This window comes from Lactuca sativa, chromosome 5 (genome assembly GCF_002870075.4).
Source record: "Lactuca sativa cultivar Salinas chromosome 5, Lsat_Salinas_v11, whole genome shotgun sequence".
NCBI lineage: Eukaryota > Viridiplantae > Streptophyta > Magnoliopsida > Asterales > Asteraceae > Lactuca > Lactuca sativa.
In genome coordinates this window covers 209,177,083-209,197,165 of record NC_056627.2, presented here as the reverse complement: position 1 = coordinate 209,197,165, position 20,083 = coordinate 209,177,083, and the positions used below count along the sequence as shown (strand labels likewise).

At 31.1% G+C, this 20,083-nt stretch overlaps 1 protein-coding gene across 1 annotated transcript in view; it reads right to left on the bottom strand.

Moving 5' to 3' along the window:
- Positions 1-2,682: 2,682 nt before the first annotated feature.
- Positions 2,683-20,083, bottom strand: part of LOC111906151 (homogentisate phytyltransferase 1, chloroplastic) — a 54,053-nt gene continuing 36,652 nt past the window's right edge. Inside the window, exons 2-12 of the mRNA XM_052771872.1 lie at positions 16,836-17,022; positions 16,173-16,471; positions 15,442-15,525; positions 15,176-15,334; positions 14,979-15,068; positions 14,787-14,888; positions 14,555-14,650; positions 14,380-14,451; positions 14,197-14,292; positions 3,779-3,883; positions 2,683-2,923 (exon numbers count right to left, since the gene is read on the bottom strand). Coding sequence (XP_052627832.1) covers positions 2,879-2,923; positions 3,779-3,883; positions 14,197-14,292; positions 14,380-14,451; positions 14,555-14,650; positions 14,787-14,888; positions 14,979-15,068; positions 15,176-15,334; positions 15,442-15,525; positions 16,173-16,471; positions 16,836-17,022 — 1,335 coding nt within the window. The 3' untranslated portion in view covers positions 2,683-2,878. The remainder of the gene's footprint in view (positions 2,924-3,778; positions 3,884-14,196; positions 14,293-14,379; positions 14,452-14,554; positions 14,651-14,786; positions 14,889-14,978; positions 15,069-15,175; positions 15,335-15,441; positions 15,526-16,172; positions 16,472-16,835; positions 17,023-20,083) is intronic.

The following is a 20,083-nucleotide window of genomic DNA, read 5'->3' as shown; positions in this document are numbered from 1 at the left end:
TGCATAAAAGGCCCACCTTTTGTAAAAATAACATTTTAACTCGTTTCTGTCAAAAATATCATTTTTGGCTTGATCTTTGTAAAAATGTGTATTTTCGGCCCAATTATATATAATTTCATCTTTTCGGCCCAAATTTTAATATCGTCACAATTTTAGTCCCTCTTATCAAAAATTTACATTTTTGGCACAACTTTGTTGAAAATGACATTTAAGCCCATAAAAGTCCAAAAAGTTACAATTTTTGGCCCAAAGCCGTGAGAAGCCCAAATAAGGCGCATGTTTGTGAAAATTGACATATGTAGCCCATTAGAACCGTAAAGGCCCACATAGAAGCCCATTTGTGAAAATTTGCACTTTTGGCCCTTTTAAGACCATGAATATTATAAAGATCCATTTTGATTTAAAAATGACTCTTTTGGTCCTCTCAAAATAGTGAGTTACATAAGAACCTCACGTTTTTTGTTATTTTGTCAAAAACGGCCCTTTACACGGTTTTGGTTAGTTTTCACACGTTTTTAGCATTTCTAATCCTTTCCACCACATAGTATGTCACATGAGATGGTTTAGTTTACAAACATCGCCGTATATAGTAGATATTTCGAGTTTGGCAAGATCTAACTTGTTTTCACCAAATAATCACAACACATAACATGAAAACACACATATACATGCATAAACACATAGATCTACACAAAACAACTTGTATTCTTCCCCAAAACATAGTAAAAACCGAAAATAGGGTGTATAAAATCATTTTGGGTTGTTCTCGGTTTGAAGAAGAGTTTGAAGGAGATTTCGACCCTAGATGTTCCCTTGAGAAGATTTTTGAGTTTTGATTTGTTCAAGAGAGTTAGAACACGAAATGAGATTATGTAAGGGAGTGTTCATATCCTAATGGAAACAAATCATTTTCAGAGATGATAACAACTTACTTAGTGAATGAAACTTGGTAGAAGCCTCTTGGATCACCCAAAATCTCACGGTTTTTAGGGAGAAAAATGAAAAGATATTTAGAGAGAGTTAAGCGGAATGAAAAATGTCGATAAGTGTGATTTGCAAGATGTTGGTGGTGGTGTTGGATCTTGGCTGAATTTAGAGAGGAATAGAGAAAGAGAGTAGTGGTCAATGCATTATGGTTAATACATTGCATTAATACATGCAATGTAAATGGTATGGAAGTATGAGATTGTGTAGTTACATGAGATGTATTAAGCTTAATTACATGAGGGATATTAATGAGGTGTCATGATCTTAATATGTCTCCATATTTTAATTCTTTTTTATTTTATTTTATTTTTTATTTTCTTGTGGGTCGAGAATGAGAATGGAGGAAAAAAAAAGAATTGTTTGGACCATTATTGCATATAATCGAAATTTATAAGATCAATTGTGAAAGTTTCGGCCCATTGGGTCCATTTGAGGGTTTGCGGCCCAATACTATTTCAAGAAAGTGGTTCATGGCCCATAAGGCCCAGGAAAACAAGGTGAGACATTTTAGGCCCCACATAGCCCAATTGCTAAGGTTTGACGAATGTGGGCCCAACTAGAGCCCAAACGGGTTTCATTGGCCCAGAATCATCAAATAGAAGGTTTACTGGCCCATTAGGCCCAATAAGAGGATCCTAGTCCATAATAAGTTTGAACAAGAATATTTAGGGTTTTCAACCCATATTAAGCATATGAGATGTATTGTATTAGGTTTTGAACTTCACTCAGGAGTTTTGATTCAAATGGATGATTTTGATTAAGCATAGAGTATGATATCCACTTAAATTACAAGTCTTACAATAGTTGGTGCTTACATGAGGACATAATTTACTAGCTAAAATGCTAGTTGTGACAATATGATTTAGGATCATATCATTTTCAAATCATAGTATTTAAGATCATAATCATATTTGAATAATATAATTTTGCATCATAATAAATTTAAGTAAATTAAGTTTTTAGTCACAATCAACTTTGGATCATTATATTTTTTAAATCATAAAGATGCAGTTAAGATCATAAATATATTGAATCATAATATTTTTATATCATAAATATTTTCAATCATCTCTTTTTGGATCCTATTATTCTAAATATTATATTTAAAAACCTTGTAATCTTAATAATAAAATGAGATATTTAAATAAATTTATATATTTAAATCATGTCTTTTTAGATAATATTATTTTCAATAATAAGATTGTAGTTTGGTTTAGTCTAATATCAAAAAAGTTGCTCTAGCTGCATTTCTTCTTCTATTGCTTCTTGGAAGATTGACCATCTCAAATTTAGATACTTATCAAATATTATTTATTATAATATTATTTTAGCAAGTAATTGTTGTGTTTGTTATCGATTATAAATTAAGAATAGTAAGAAACATATAAAGAATGACATATTTTATTTAATGTGAAATCGGGTCACTGTCATGTAGGCCTTTTGGGTAGTCACGTACGTAAACCGTCGCAATTCTATTGGTATAAGGGTGTATTGTAACGGATAATTTATTTTGTTATTTTGTAGCCACTATCTGCTGGTAATACCTAGTTTTGTAGTATGTCTGAAATCGATCGCAGATCAGTGTTCCATTGCTAAAATCTGTCGTTTATACCTAGTTTTGTAGTATTAAGTACTATGTCAATATAACAAAAAAAAAGTTAGAATTATATATTCGTTAACTTAAAATGTTATTACCCAACAAAAAAAATTAATAAAAAAACGATTTTCATAGATCAGAAATCACACCACTTTCGTTATTATGTTATGCAATTCATAATGAAATCTTGATCTACGTGAAAATCAAACGAATAAAAACTAAAAATCCAATGATAATTAAAAAAAAAAAAAAATGAATGGCACACATCACTGATCACTTGCCGCTTTTTTATGCTTAAAATCTTAAAACGGGCACCATCAAGTATTCCATATAGTAGAGCTGCAAAAACGAACAATGAGTATGATCCGTTAAAAGAATTGCCATTTAAGGTCTCACGGTCGAAATAAAAAATAAGATTGTATTTAACAGGCGAGTTAAAAACTAACTTCAGCTCAAAATTTTGTTTTTAGCAATTGATAACTAATATATAATAGTACTAAGCGTAAAATTCATGAATTATACGGGTTGATTGAAAAAAATTAAATATCAAATGTAATAATAACTATTTTTAAATAAAATTTTGAAATAAAAAATAAAAAAATATTATCACATTTATTACATTTAATATTTAAATATATATCAGTATATAAGTATTATGTGAGTTTTTTTTTCTTTTATAATTTTAAAAAACACACAAATTAACAAATGGATATTATTTTTAATTAAAAATATTACAAAATAACATATGTCAAAACTTATGAGATATTGACATTTGACAAAATTGATTTTCATTTATTATAATAGATTTTTTAAAAAGTTTGCTAGTAAATCACAATTCAAATATAAAATGAAGAAAACACACACACAATATATATATATATATATATATATATATATATATATATATATATATATGATGACCTAATTTTGTAAGAGTATGAGACGCAATCCTAGCCATTCATTTTATAGATAAAAAAATCATTTTAAAAATACAAAATAAAATGACTTCTAAAATAATAATTAATTATACATTATAGTAAGGATTATTAAATATGTGGTAAGAGAAGTACACACAAGAATAACGAAATGGATATCGTGATTCTAAATATAATTTGTCAAATCATATATAAACTTTAAAATTGTATTTTGTAAGAAACTAATAAAACTAAATTCAAAGTTGATACAAATAATTACCTTCCAAATAAACAGATAGAATGATTCTATAGCCACGTCACTTTTGAGATCAACAAGGTTTGCTTCTCTCCAAAGAATAAAACCGAGAATGCTATGACCGATTACCTGTTCATCATATTTACACAATGTTAAAATTAAATCCCCCAGACCTTTTAAATCAAAACTTAAGATAAACTTGGTGTACATACTAAAAATCAATTTATATTTGGCATTGGGGAAGAAATATAGTAAAATTTAAAAATCATATCGCTTCTAATAAATAAAAATAATTTTATTACATGTCATTCTCTCATCTATTATATAATATTTCATTTTGTCATAATTTTAAAATATTTATTTTCCAATTTTTATTTATTTAATTTTCTTAATTTTCAATATGTCAATAATTTAGTTTCTATAAATTAAACATCCCATTATATTAATTTTAAATTTTAAATTTCAAATTTCAAATTTTAAACTTCAATTTCAATTTTAAATAAATTTAAAGCTTAAACCTTCGTATTTAACATTTTGTTATAATTAACATGTTTAGTATACGAGTCTCACAACTAGTAAATAATCATCAACAATATGCAAAATTGTGTGGTTAATTATTTTTTTTTAACAGTTAAACTTTATTAAACCGAACAACAAAAAGTTGGAATTATATGGTACACTACAAGAGGTTATGAGCCCATGCCTCCCATAATAAATTTCTATCCCATTTAGCTCTACTCTTGAACCATAAAAAGGCCAAAGCCTTGACATCATTAACTAAAGTAGTTGGTCTCTCCACTTTGCCTTTGAAAACTAAAACACTCCTATATGTCCAAATGATCCATAAGAACGCCCTTGAAGTCGGTTCAAGGATTTCAAGGGAACTGTTGGACTGCGATAAAGGAAGAGTTAACCCCAATTAATCGTCGAATGGATCATTCACAACGGATAGATTTTTCCACCAATTGAGAATGCAACCACGTATCTCCTTTGCAGTGGAGCAATTGTTCAAAATATGAATATCCTTTTCCTTGAAAGAATAGCAAATACGAAAATATGTGGTGGGAATGTTAAGTTGTTAACCCCCCCCCCCCCCCCCCCCCTCCGAGCGAGGTAGACTCTGGTGTACAATCCCCCAAAATACACCTGTCAACTGAATACATTAATCTTCCTGGTAACCAGCTTGGACCAGATAGTGGGTAAGTTAGGCTCTTCAATGCTTATGAGAAGTGATTTATACACAATAAATTATCTCCATACACAACAATTAATGTGTTATAGTGTTGTACAATACAATACTTTGATACATAAAGTGTTGTTTATGGAAAAAAAATTGTTGTGCACAAATCAGTTCCTGTAACTTATTGTCATTCCTTCCTTAATGATGAGATAATGAACTCTCCTCCCCCATTTAGAATTTGTCACCAATTAGTCGTACTCAAGTTGTCTCCAGTGTTACCATACCTATAAAAGTGGTTCATTAAATCTATATTGAGTTGATTTATATTGATACTAATATTGCTTATTCTGCCTAAAATGTGGTCTTGTTACGACCATGAAAGCGACGATCCCACCCTCCTAGATCACCGTAAATACTTTTTTCCAAATTATGTTTGTACTGTCCTGAAACCGCCACCACTATTTCGATAAAAGAGCAAAGTTGAGCGCACTTAAACTCTCAATTGAAAGGCTTCACACTTTCCACATCAAAATTTTATTGTTGAATTTGTCAATAAGCAGAATCCACAAAGATATTCTACTCAGCTTTCTACCCACAATCATTCCATGGTATAAGAAAAGAAGCTCGCCTAAAAGACATTTGAACCACCTAGCCATGGAAGAGACTTCCAATAGGGGGGGGAGACACTAATACCCATTAACTTGCTTTTGTGAAGATGCTGAAGATAGAAGCAAGGTGAAAACAAGTAAGAATTCTTTTAATATTTTTAGCATTTTAACTGGACCATTTTCCTAAAAAGATTGCATCATTCGCATATTGGAAAAGGGAGATACTAGGCCCGGAGTTAAGCATAACAATCCCCTCAAAGATATCATGATTATTATCCTCTTCCAATAATATTGAGACCCTCGACGATGATGATATATATAGAAGGGGAAAGAGGATCACCTTGTCTTCTTCCTTTTTCCTGAAGAACTCCTAAGTAGGGAAATTGTTAACTATCACCAGAGACCTTGGATGAAGAGAGAATGACCGTTATCCAAGTTCTCCATGTAAGCTCGAAACCCATTTAAGCCATGACTACATCCAAGTAACTCCAACTAATCGAGTCAAAAGTTTTTCAATGTCAAATTTGAATAAAATAACTTTTTTCTTCCTCTTAGTAGCCTAGGAAATAAGTCCATTGACTACCAAGTGGTCATTCATGGTGCTCCTTCCCCTAATGTAAGGCTCGAAGTTCACCACAAAACCAATAACCTTTTTGATTCTACTAGTAAGAATTTTGGAAATAATTTTGGTGATACACCCAATAAGATTTATTAGTCTATATTCAGAGAGGTAGATAGGAACTTTGGATTTGTGGACAAGAGAGACGAATTAGGTATTGCTCCTCGAATATAGGACCTTATGTCGTTCTAAATACTTGACCACTTCTACCATATCACCCTAATAATTTCCTAAAAAGTCTTCATGAACTTGAATGGAAGCCATTTAGGCCTGGACATTTATCTTTCCCGCATCCCCACACAACATCTTTAATCTCATCCATAGTGAAAGGTTTTTCTAAGAATATACGATCATAGTCCGCTAAAATACCAAACTTTGAGTTTGTGAATCGTACTTTACACACTCCGTCTTTATATGTTCATGTTTACCAAGCAGTGGTAGAAACTTGAATTCTTATCAACATCAAGCACCCATTTGCACCTTGATTTTTGTCTTAAGTCAAGCAATCTAGTATTATCTAAATCCTGAATTTTTACAATAGTATCTTATCTTTATTATAGAGACACTTCATCAAGCCCAATGACTTCAACTAAGACATCCAATGCTATTATTTTGGTATTGAGAGTGTGAAGTCCATCCTCCTTTTGTTTATTAATAACAAAATGCCAAGATTTTATATTGTTTGTTAGGATTCTCAACTTCCTCGACAACCTCCCAATCTTGGATAAAAATAAAAGGGATGTGTGACATAAAATTAAGGAAAAGTATCCAATTTGGATCCCTTCTCTAACTTGTTTTATCTTACAAATACCAAATATTCTAGTTAAACTAAAATAGATAGGTTCTTGAAGATTTTTGTAATCATTGTGAGGATTAAACATTGACTGTAATAGTAAAAATCATGTGCCCTCAATAAAAATTTTACATCATAAACCGGCAGAAAGTAATGACAATGACAACAAATTTAGTATGACATTTGCTAATGTTTTAAATGAGGTACTTGGTTCTACATACAAGAATAGTGATTTGGTGTCACTAGTGTTAGAATTGGAAGATATGAATATCGGTAATATTTCTACAACCTTTGTGGGTTGTGTTATAAATTCCGCTATTATGCCAAGCATTCATTCGGTGTGCAAGAATGAAGGGTTTTCGAATGCCACTGTAAAGTATTTTGGAAATTTCTTGATATTATTGGAGTTTGAATATTTTTGGGTCTTGGATAGATTACAATGCTATGAAATGATCAATTATTGGTTACTAATGCTTTCGTCATGGTCTTCTAATTTTTTAATCATTGATTCGGTTGCATGGATCAATGTTGAAGGGGTGCTAATAAAATCTTAGAATCAAAAGTCTTTTGCAATTATTTCTAGTAAGTAGGGTGAACTAGTGTCTTCGGAATCACAATATAATCACAATATGAGGTCTTATCAGCTTCGACATTTTCTCCTTTTACACTGTTGTCTTCAGATTCACAAGATGGGTCCACTATTTTCATATTTGCTCTCACTTCTTCCATGTCCTTCACTTGTTTCGACATTTTTAGATGCCTCTGCAAAGTCTACGTCTGAAATACGTCCAAACCACTAGACATATGTTTTTGAAATTCTTGTTTGGTTCTTCAATTTTCCTTTTTTTTTATGATGGCAAGATCATATTGATAACGCATCTTCATTGAATGTCATATCATGACACCAAATAATGATTCGACTTTCACTATCCCTAATACAGTACCCCATGTCATCCAACCCATACCCAATACATAAACATTTCTTCTTAGGAAAATAAAACCACACCTAACTTTCGATCATTGATGAAAGTAAAATTATATCTAAACCACATGCTGGAGATATGAAAGTTGGCCCAAAAACATATGAATGCATAACTTCGAGCTTTTCTACATTCGAAACTTGCCCTACCATAGCGTGTGACATTCTTATGTTTACCCAAAATACAAAAATCACATAATTTGGAAGCAACATTATTCGTATTTGAAATTCTTCCATTCATGCCAACATCTTCCTCCCCCTCTCACTTATGTGCTGAAGCCTTTGGTGCTAACAGATGCCTTTGAGTCTTTGACTGAATAGTTGAATTCATGTGTCGAAAATTTAACTATATATAAACTCTCTTGCTTTAGACTTTAAGTGAATACCAGGTTCCTGTTTGTCACCTTCCACTAATGATTCTCGCAATCAACATGTTGAATTTTGTCATCTAACTACCACACTGATATCAACATCTTCCGCAAGTCCAAAATATTTCACATTTTTTAACTTCCAATTCGAACCCAAAGGTCTCTTGAAACAACATATATATATATATATATATATATATATATATATATATATATATATATATATATATATATATATATATATATATATATATGGTTAAATTCAAATGAGAACACTATTTAATGTGAGAACGTAAGAACACTACTTTATGTTACTATTCTACTATGAAATTAATATGTATAGTATTGTAGTGATTATAATATGAATATATTCAATTTTATATTGCTATTATACTATTATATATATATATATATATATATATATATATATATATATATATATATATATATATATATATATATATATATATATATATATATAGTAATTTAGTAAATTCTAATGTGAATGTTAAATATGTGATTGTTCATATATTCGATGATGAATAATGTCATAAAGTTGTACATACAAAATTTTAATGTGAATATTAATATGTTGTTGTTCGTATATTTGTTGATGAATAATGTCATATCGTTGTATATACAAAATTGATAGTAGAATAGTAACATAAAGTTGTGTTCTCACGTTCTTACATTAAATAGTATTCTCATTTGAACTTAACCCTATATATATATATATATATATATATATATATATATATATATATATATATATATATATTTGACGTTTTATAGGTATGGTGACACTAGTGATATTGAGGCTCTTATTATCTACATGTCGAACCTTGCCCCTATAATGGTTGAAATTCTACATCACATCTATGTCATCACATGTATGGAAAGAAGCACCTAAATTCAAGATTCATGATTCAGTTAAATCTCTACAAAACAAATAAGGACATCTTCACCATAATCCAATGCCAGATTGTGTTGAATCCTTATGAACTGAGTGAACAAATCTTTTTCATGAATTGTTCATCTTCTTAGCAATGAATACATAGACAATGTTCCCACACCTACACATCACCTTCGGAAGACCATTGCTGTTATACACCTCCGTGGATTTAGTGAGAATAATTATATTGCCTTTCTTCATACTTTGTTTAGCTACAAAAGGGAGAATTCCGACTTCCCCGCCACACCTTTCTATGTTCTAACCTTCTTCTCTCAAATGCATCACCTTTCCATTAAATAAGGTAGATTTTTTTTATTATCTAACTTTCTCATATTTTATTATTTAGTTACCATTATTTTTTTTTTCTAAACTAAATACTCTTTTGACCAAACCCCACCAATTTTGACTAGATAAAAACTACTAGGTCCTGAGTAGTTTTGTATTTTTTAATCAATTTAATATTTCCTATCCTCTCCGCCCAAATGCATCACCTTTCCATTAGATATCATGATTTCTTCTATTATGTAACTTTGTTATATCTTCTTATTTAGCTACCATTTTGTTTCTAAACTAAATGCTCTCTTGACCTAACCCAACTAATTTTGACCGGATAAAAACTACTAGGTCATGAGTAGTGTTATCGTACTAAAGTTATTATGCCATTTTCTAGTTTGGGCCCTGTTTGGCCCTTTAGCCATTTAACTGTTTAAACTAATTAACTTTCTAATTTATATTCTCATTTCCTTTCATTTGTAATCGTACTCTCTATTATTGTTCAATAATGAAACCCTAACAATATTTGGTTCATTAGTTCTCATTGTATTAGAGCTAAATTTGGTATGTTATTTATGATTATTGGAGGTGAGTTGTACAAAAGTTGTAGCATTCCGTGGGTTCTAATTATTGCTAGTAAAGCTTTGACTACTTTGGGTTTGTCTTTCTAATCTATTTATGTATTTGGGTTGGTTTGATTTGTTCGGATTGTTCGAGGATTCGATTATTGCTAGTATTAATTTGATTTTTGGGGTTTTTTTGTCGTTTTTCACACCGCGATTTGGTGCCGCCGCTGCGAAAATAAACTTTACATTGATATCTCGCCATAATTTTATATTCGCACCGCGATTTTATTGCTCATAGTATAGATTTTGATAAATTATTTTTTCACAGTTCAAATTACATATTGTCATCGATATCTTGCTGCGATTATTTGGACAAAAAGCATTTTACGGTTCGTTTTGGTTGTTGTTCGATGTTTATTTTTTTGGTTATTGCTAGTATTTGTCGATTTGGAGGTTTTGATGTTCTATTTTTCGATTGTTGTTCGTTATTGGTTTCGCCGATTTGATTTGATCGTCTATTGTTGGTTCGATATTATTGTTTGATTGTTTATTGTCAATTTGGTTCCGAATGATAGAAAAGTTCGAAAATTTAATTTTGATGATTATGCTTACTTCATCTTTATGGATCTTGGATTCTGGTACATCTCATCATATGTCACCTTACTTCTCATCCATTATTTCTTTGTCTTATGGATCATCCGTTTCAGTCATGTCTACTAGCTCTACACCTATGCCTAGGGAGGGTGTTGGTTCAATTGTCACTCTTGATGTATCTCTTAAACATGTCTATTATATTCACACACTCGCTTTAAATCTTGCCTCAGTTAGTCCGTTGTGTAAATATGGTTTCTTGATTCGCACTACAACAGAGTGATTGAGACCAATCGTAAGTTAGGGGAACTATATGTATTGGATCAACTCAAAATGACTGATGTCGTTGCCAGTAGTGTTGATTTGTCTGATGTCGCTGCTAGTATTGTTGATTTGTCCTCTTTTTGTTAGAATGATTCGTCTTCTGACTTTTATCTTTGGCATTCATGTTTAGGACATGAGTTAGATTCTCATTTATAGTTTTTGGCCTCTACTTGTGTTTTAGGTCATTTAAATAGTCATGATATTTCTATCTATTATGGTTGCAAAATGGCAAAATTTTCTGTTTTACCATTTACTAAAAGTGTCACTCACTCTACTGTTCCGTTTGATCTTGTGCATTCTAATGTGTGGGGTCCCTCACCAGTTTCGTCTAAAGGAGGATCAACTTATCGTGTTTCCTTTATAGGAGATTACACTCGTTATACGTAGGTTTATCTTATAGAGCATCGTTTTGAATTTTTATACCATATATAACGAATTTAGAGACCTAGTCAGACTCAACACTCTGCAATTATAAAATGCTTTTGTTGTGATTTGGGATGCAAATATACCTCTAATGAGTTTACTCGGTTACTTGCATCTGATGGCACTATGCGAAAATCATCATGTATATACTCCTCAACAAAACAATATTGCACAAAAAAACATCATCACATTGTTGAAACTGCACGATCCTTGTTTTTATACTCTTAGGCCCCTAATATCTTTTAGGGAGAAGCCATTCTTACAGCTACATATGTCATTAGTCGTATTCCCAATTCACATAATTCTCGTATGTCTCACTATGAAAAACTATATTTAAAACTTCCAAATTATTCTTCATTACGAGTATTTGGGTGTACATGCATTGTTTTACGAACTTACACTAAGCGAACCAAGTTATCTCAAAATTTTTCTCTATGTCTATTATTAGGTTATGATATTTGTCAAATGTATATCGATGATACAATCTGAAAAGTAAAAAATTGTATGTTTTTCGACATGTTACCTTTCAAGAACACATTCCATTCTATAAAATTCATGTTTAGTCACACAACGTGACACGGTCAGAATTGCGGGTTATTAATCCATTGGTAGTGATGATGTTTTTCAGATGCTTCTGTTACATTAGATAGCGCTTCAACTTCTGATCTCATACTTGTTTTTACTCAAGAACCCTCACCTGTTGTTGCTCAAGAACACCCACCATAAAGACCTACTTGTAGTTGAAAGTTTACTAAGCTTCCATAATTTGTATATTCATCTAAATTGCCTTCATTTGCCTCCTTTATTGGGAATATACAATGTCTCTCAGAACCAACATCCTATAAAGAGGTTGTCTTTGATCCTCTTTGGCAAAATGCTATGATTGAGGAACTTGCAGCTCTTTATTATACTCATATATAGGATTTGGTTCCGCTCCTACCTAGAACACATAAAATTGTTTATCGTTCGATATATAAGATCAAAACCAATTCTGATGGGTCTATTGAATATTATAAAGCTAGACTTGTTACAAAAGGACACTGACAAGAATATGATATGGATTATGAAGAGACTTTTTCTCTAGTTGCAAAAATGAAAACTGTTTTCACTCCACTTGTTGTTTCTTGTATTCGATAATGGAAGATTTACTAAATGCATGTCAAGAATACATTCTTGAATGGTGATCTTCATGATGAGATATACATGTCTCCTCCACAAGTTATTGATCACTGGCTAGGTGAAGTTTGTCGACTTCGGAAAGCATTGTATGGTCCTAAACAAGCTCATTGTGCTTGGTTTGAGAATTTTTTTTTTATAGTAATTGCTTCTTTTGGGTTTCAATTTAGTTATCATGATTCTGCTTTGTTTGTTAGATGTATAACCGCAGGTTGGATAATTTTTTCCTTATATGTTGATGATATGATCACTACTAGTGATGATCATGATGGTATATAATCATTGAAGCATGATTTGGCTAATCGTTTTGCTATGAAAATCTAGGGCTTACTACGTTATTTATTAGGGATTGAAGTTACACAATCTCCAAAATGTTATCTTTTTATCTTAGACGAAGTATATCTTAGATTTGTTTGAACGCACATGACTGTCGGATAATAAAACAATTATTACCCTTCTAGAGAGTAATGCAAAGTGTTCTCCAATTGACGGTGTTCCTTTTTCCGATCCGAGTCTTTACCATACCATTGTGGGGAGTTCAGCCTATCTTACCGTCACTAAGCTAGATATTGCTCTTGTAGTCCATGTGGTTAACCAGTTTGTCACTGCTCCTTCCACGATTCGTTCTTCATATTTTGAGATATATTCGTTTTATCAGTTTCACAGCCCGGTGTTTCCTTTCACTTCCTTTATTGAGTTGCCTGCCTATAGTGATGCTGACTGGGATAACAATGCTTATGATTACAAGTCTACTAATAGGTATTGTATCTTTCTTGTAGATTCATTGAGTTTATAGAAGAGTAAGAACAAGATGTTGTCTCTCCATCATATACATAATTTGAGTATCCAACTATGGTTGTTGCTACTTGTGAGATTGTGTAGCTGCGATGGCTTCTTGCAAACATGGGTGTTCATATTTCCCGCCTTATTCCTTTGCACCATGACAACAAGTGTGCTATAATTATTGCCAAGAATTCAATTTTTCATGAGTAGACAAAACATATTGAGATTGATTGTCTTGTCAGTCGTCACCACTTTCAGCAGGGGACTATTTCACTTCCTCATGTTCCATCCACAATGTAGATTACTGATATATTTACGAAAGCCTTGACTGCTCCTCGATTTCATTTTCTGTCTGACAAACTCTCAATGCTTATTGTTGTTGCATTATGAGTTTGAATGTAATGTTAGCATAATAAAGTTATTAGACCGTTTTCTAGTGCAGGTCATGTTTGGCCCTTTAGTTGTTTAACATAATTAGTTTTCTTATTTAACAAGGGGGAGGTGTAGGTTTGGGCTTGAATCAATGGAGCGTCAGATATGTGCTGGCCAACAGGCCCCATAGACGGTGGAAGGCTCGTCACCGAGATTCGCCCAGACCACTAACAACTAACTTGCTAGTTCAAAAAAATATTGACTTTTCTGTTCATTTGTAATTGTACTCTTCATTATTGTTCAATAATGAAACTCTAGCAATTTTTGGTTGGTTAGTTCTCAAGTAATTTTGTATTTTATTCTCAATCAATTTAATATTTCCTATTCAAATTTGGTTAATATGGAATGCTAGTAAAATATTATAGGTTTTCTTACCATTAATGATCGGATCCAAAAACGGGTCGACGATAACCCAATTAATATGGCCACACCGTATGCCATTTCAAGGAGCCATATACAAAGCCAAAACACCTACAAATATTTTTCAATTTGTTATTTAACTTGAACATATCCAATTTCCGTTGGAACTCGTACCAAAAGCTCATAATTGGAGCTAACCGGTTTTTTCCCGATTTGTAGTGCGACTGAGTTGATACCATTTAACTTATCTCCCTCGACATCTGGAATATCCTGAAACTCATATTTTAAATATAAGTAAACTATCATTCTATCAACCTCAAAAGCTATAAGACATTTTTTATGCTATTTTTTCTGAGAATGATTGTGTACGTACCTTAAATAGTGCGATAACTATCCCATATATGCTCATGAACCCAAATACAAAAATGGCATGCTGCGAAAGTGAGAGTGATCTTCCGTATATATTTGTCTGTACGTAATGTTCATCTCCATGAAATGGATTAGTCGTTGGTAATCAATTACTTTTTTGCTAATTCTCGAATAATATTTTTACAAATATATGTGATCAATATTTATGATTTCATGAAATTCTGTAAATAATCAACCTGTGCATGGAGGTGGAACAAAATAGGAATGATCGCTCCTTGAACTGACCAAAGGCACATTGCAGCAAGTGCAGGAATGCTCTTCCATCTTAGTAATGGTAGCTACAAGTATAGAAAATTATATGAAGCTAGACACTTGACACTTCTAACGTTAACATTCTATTTAACATGCATAGATAAAGAAAGACTTACATTAACTGAATATGCAGTTCCAAAAGCATACCATAACAAGAGACCTAACTTCAACGGCCAAGATTTAGTACTCCATCCGAGGCAAAAACCCTAATAACCACAAAAAAGTACATTTTTCTTTTAAAAAAATCATAGATTTATTTCTTCCTGTGTTTAATTCTTGATTTTACTTGTACTTTTTAGTTTGTGGAGCATACCAAAATAGCATACAATGAGGTGAGTAGAATGCCGGTTTTAACTGAAAGATCCCCGGATGCCAATGGCAAATATGGTTTGTTAACCTTGTCGATATCAATGTCAGAGAGTTGATTTATGCCGACGACATACAAATTGGCTAAACAGCCACCAATGATCGCCTGAAATGTATTATATTGAATTAAAGTGATAACAAATATAAGTAATATTTAAATTTAGAATGATTTGATTTTAATTTTTCAAAAATATAATGACGGAAGAAGCAAACCTGCAAAACTCCAAGGAAAAATGACGGAGTAAAATCCGAAAGGTTCTGGACGGCAAGCAAAGATATTGAAATGATGGATAACACCTGCTCAAGGAAAAACTTGGAATTCATATACAAAATTTCGTAGAAGAAAAAACTTGAATTTTATATATACACGGGGTGTGTATAGCGGGTGCCCAAAGATTTTATGTAGTACAAACATACATACAATAAAAAAGATTAGTTACATTAAGATGTAATTTGGAAGCCTTAAGAAAAAGAGTTTATTAACTAATCAAAGTTCTAGATAACAAATTACAATAAAAATATTAGTGAAATTGAGATGTAATTTGGAAGCCTTAAAAAAAAGAGGTTATTAACTAATCGAAGTTCTAGAATCCTTTTTTTTCGAAACCGCAAATTTAACGAACCTCTAAACTACTAAACTAGTTTTTAAATCCAATTATGTCCACCATGCGACTTGAACCCTCAACTTCAAGAAGGAATAACAACACCAGATAACGCTGAGCTATAAATCCTTCCATATATCGAAGTTCTAGATAACAAAGAAAATAAGTACTACTAGCCTAGGTATGTTTTATTGAGACTTTTAATTAGTATCGTGGGATTGAATATTCATAAATTAAATTACAATGATTCACTAATTTTCTTAATGAATTTTATTGTTGCTAATAATTAGGTTTTACAGGAATAAACATTGGTGGAGTGATAGTAAGAATAAGAAATTTTACTGTTCCTTTGAGCGTGTAAGCTCTTGAATATCTGTAAATAAGATCCAACGTAGCTCCAAGTGATTTGCCATCTTTTTGGGGAGGAGCAACCTCAGAATCATGTGGATTGATAGAAAATTCAGAGCTAGCGTTTGCCTGAAGTTTGGTTCTTCTTTGATGTCGATGAAATTCAGAGCAATACTTGTTGGCACTTTCAGGATCATTCAGTTTATAACCGTGTAGATGATTCGATCTCTCAAATGTAACATTAGAGTCCCTCAATCTAATGGTTTTCCACACTTGAACCTTTGATACTTTTACTTTCCCATGACCAAAACACATATATAAACATAAATAAAAAATCATTTTACATTTTGTTCCTATCTATCTATCTATATGATAATGTCAATTGTCAGGTGTAGAAAAGATTAAAAGAGAGATTTAATAGATTACATGTATTATTATTTTATACGTGCTTATGAAGATGGGTAGAAACAAAATATACCAAGATATTTAATTTTTCTATAGATATTGATAGTTGATGGTAGTTTTTGATGTCACCTAATTGGTTTAAATTTTGTAATTTACTAAACACCTCGTAGAAAATAAAGTATATTTCAAAAGGTGTGATCGATGGCAGAATTAGATGTGAAGTTATGTTTGAAAAGAAGGAAAAAAGATTACCAGACCCAACTGCAGTTGCCACCAATGGAGTTCGTAAAGAAGATGAAGAAGGTTTTAGAGCAAACCCAATCGGCATTGATTTCATATTTTTTCCAAATAAAGCCAAACCATGAGAAATGGAAAGCCTTTCTGCTCTATGTAGCGAAGAGTCATATTGGTTATATCGAAGAAAACAGTTAGATGTTGCCTGTTCATTAGATTGTTTAGGAATTTATCAAAATTACAAACAATGACTAGCTTCTTGTCCGGCCTAAATGTATTTCATCGAGAACTCCAACGACTTATCCATCTTAATTCGTTGGTTTTCTAATGGATTTAAGCTTTCAATCTATTTGTCAATTCATTTAAAAGCTTATTTTATTAAAAATTATTGCCTTTCATAAGGACTCACAAGTGAACCACGTCATGGTAGTGATAGGGTAAGGCAATATGACACAACGTCACCATTTATAGGTTCATGTCTTTTTCTTATTATTATTATTATTTTAAATGCTAGACCATTGGATTAACCGGAAGTAATATAAACTCCAAACATAAAAGTTAAATGATTTAACTGAATATAGTCATATAGATATAAGCGATATAAGGCACCCATAAGTGATAAGGATGAGAGAAACAACATAACATTGTTGTCCTAGACATTTTTTCTAGGCTTGAGGGGCGGTGGACCCATGGCTGCCGAGCTGTTTGACTCTCCACTCCCTTCAGTCTAACGTGCAGTCTAATAACGCCGGGGAAGGAGGCGGTGTTTATGTGTTATAACATGCAATAACACCCAATAATTTCGTTGCTCATACCCACCTCTCTTATGGAGATCCACACAATACAAGTATAGACATAAGCCATATTTCACATATACACAACTAGATGACTCCATGATTTGGATGGTGTTCTTGGTAGGTAATCGTAAAAGGGCATTAACTGAATTATACAAACATATTTTTCCAATTTTTCCAATGATTACCTTCGTGACGGTTTTTTCTATGCACAAAGATTTTTAGTGATTGCCGAGGAATGCCTTGTGATGAAATTGCCTAACGAATTTTTTTGTATTGCACTTTTTAGTTTTGTGATGATTTTCTATGTAGACATTGCGGAGTCACAAATTACCGATGAAACTTTCACCTAATTAGTACATAATATGGTAACCGTCGGTAAATGACGAATTAAATTAATCAGGAAAAAGATAAAGAAAAATCCTACCTAATAAATAAAAGTTTTTTTTCATCATATGTCACTATTAGAAAACTAGGACAATAACTACGACACAATATATAGGTATTCAGTAGGTATAAGGCGATAGTTATGCATTTGTTACAGAAAATGCCTTATATCATAAATGCCCGTGAGAAATTTATACCTACATATTTGCTACGGACTAACTACGACCAATTACGTCGGTATAATACCTACAGTTTATCCACATCTTTAAATATTATTAAAAGAGAAACCTTATGAAATCATCTTAAACAATCTGAGTTATTGATTGTATTTCAGTTATATGTTTTCTATCCTTAGATCAAATTGCTGACATCATCTTCTCCAAATGGAATATATTTAATTTTAATAAAATCTTTCCAATTGTCAAACAAAGTTAACTTACATCCGTTGAAATAGAATGTATATAATTCCAATAAAATATTTTCATATTTTAAATCTTGAATTTCCGGTTATAAAGGATTTAATATGGTCAGCTTTAAAAACATATTAGTAACAATCCATTTCAATTATGGCACTAATATCAACCATTAATATAAAAAATCCATTTTTATTAGGAAACCATTATTAATACCAAAAAATCAGATTCAAATTATAACATACATATACGATTCATCATTGAATCTACGACTCACACTTATTTTCAATCGTTTCTTTTTTTCAAACCTTCTCCTACAACATCATTCTTATTGTTTATAACTTTCATCATCATTTTTGCTTCAAAGTTTCGTTGTTGTGTAGTTAAAGGTCAGTATTTTTGTTTTTTGATTTTTTTTTTCGATTATTTTTTTGTTTCTATATCAAATATATGTATTCATATATTTCGATTTTCTTTGTCACAAATTACATGAAATTGGTTAACTAATTTTCTGAAACTTTTCAAATAAATAGAAAAAAAATATTACATACCTTTAATAAAACAGAAAATAACTATCTTTGGAATTGACACTGATTAGGAAAATGTTATTTTTATATATTAGAGGTGATTATGATTTTTATTATTATTATGTCATAAGAATCTGGTTAACTTTGGTATGATTTTAAAATATTTTGGTATGATCCTATTACACTTTTAGGTTGATTTAATAGGAAATAATATATCATTTATTTATGCATCATTTGAAATTAAGTATGGAAACAATTTTGTTGACAGATATGGTGGATCCTTATAATTTTTTGACTTTCCAAGATTTGATAGTCAGGAATCGACACTCATGTTGCATTTTGTAAGATTTTATTTTAACATTCTACCTTATCTACACGTAAATATTTATTGTATTACACATCTATAATACAACAAACATTTATTTTTTTTGTTCCAGATTTTCTTAGTCGGGTTATGTCGAGTAATTTTATGAAAGTGATTTTTGAAAATTCAAGGGAGAAATGATTGATGAACCTGGTTGATCAGGATATAAGTTAAGTATATTTGTTTAAAAAAATTTATTTTCTAAAGTATTTTTCTACATGATATCATAAAACATGTGGTTTGCCTGAAAATGACATGTTCATCTACACTTCAATATACATGTTTATTGTAGCATTATTTAAAACATTTCAAATCCACTAATTATAGAATCCACCTTGATTCATACAGGAAATAATTCATTAATCATTATCAAATGGTCCATTTATGATATTCTCACTAACAAATTGGTCAAATGTGGTTAGAGCTCTTTCAAACATTTTTTTTATCACGTGTCTTCATACTTTTATGTTTTACATTTTCATCTTCAAATTCCATTGTTTAGTTACACACATTGAAATTATTATTTTTTTGTTTAACATACCAACCTACTTTGTTATTTTATATAGTAACAACAAAATTTATAAATTTAAAGAACAATATACATATTTTGAATTCTGTCATAGTATTATACTTTACAAAATACAATTCTCTCTAAAATAATTTTTCTCAGTAATTTCATCCAAGTTAAATTTTTATTTTCTTTATATAAATCTTTTTAATGATCTTGATTTTTTCCCTCTAAAAGTATATTAATGTTGCCACATTATAATTATTATTTTCC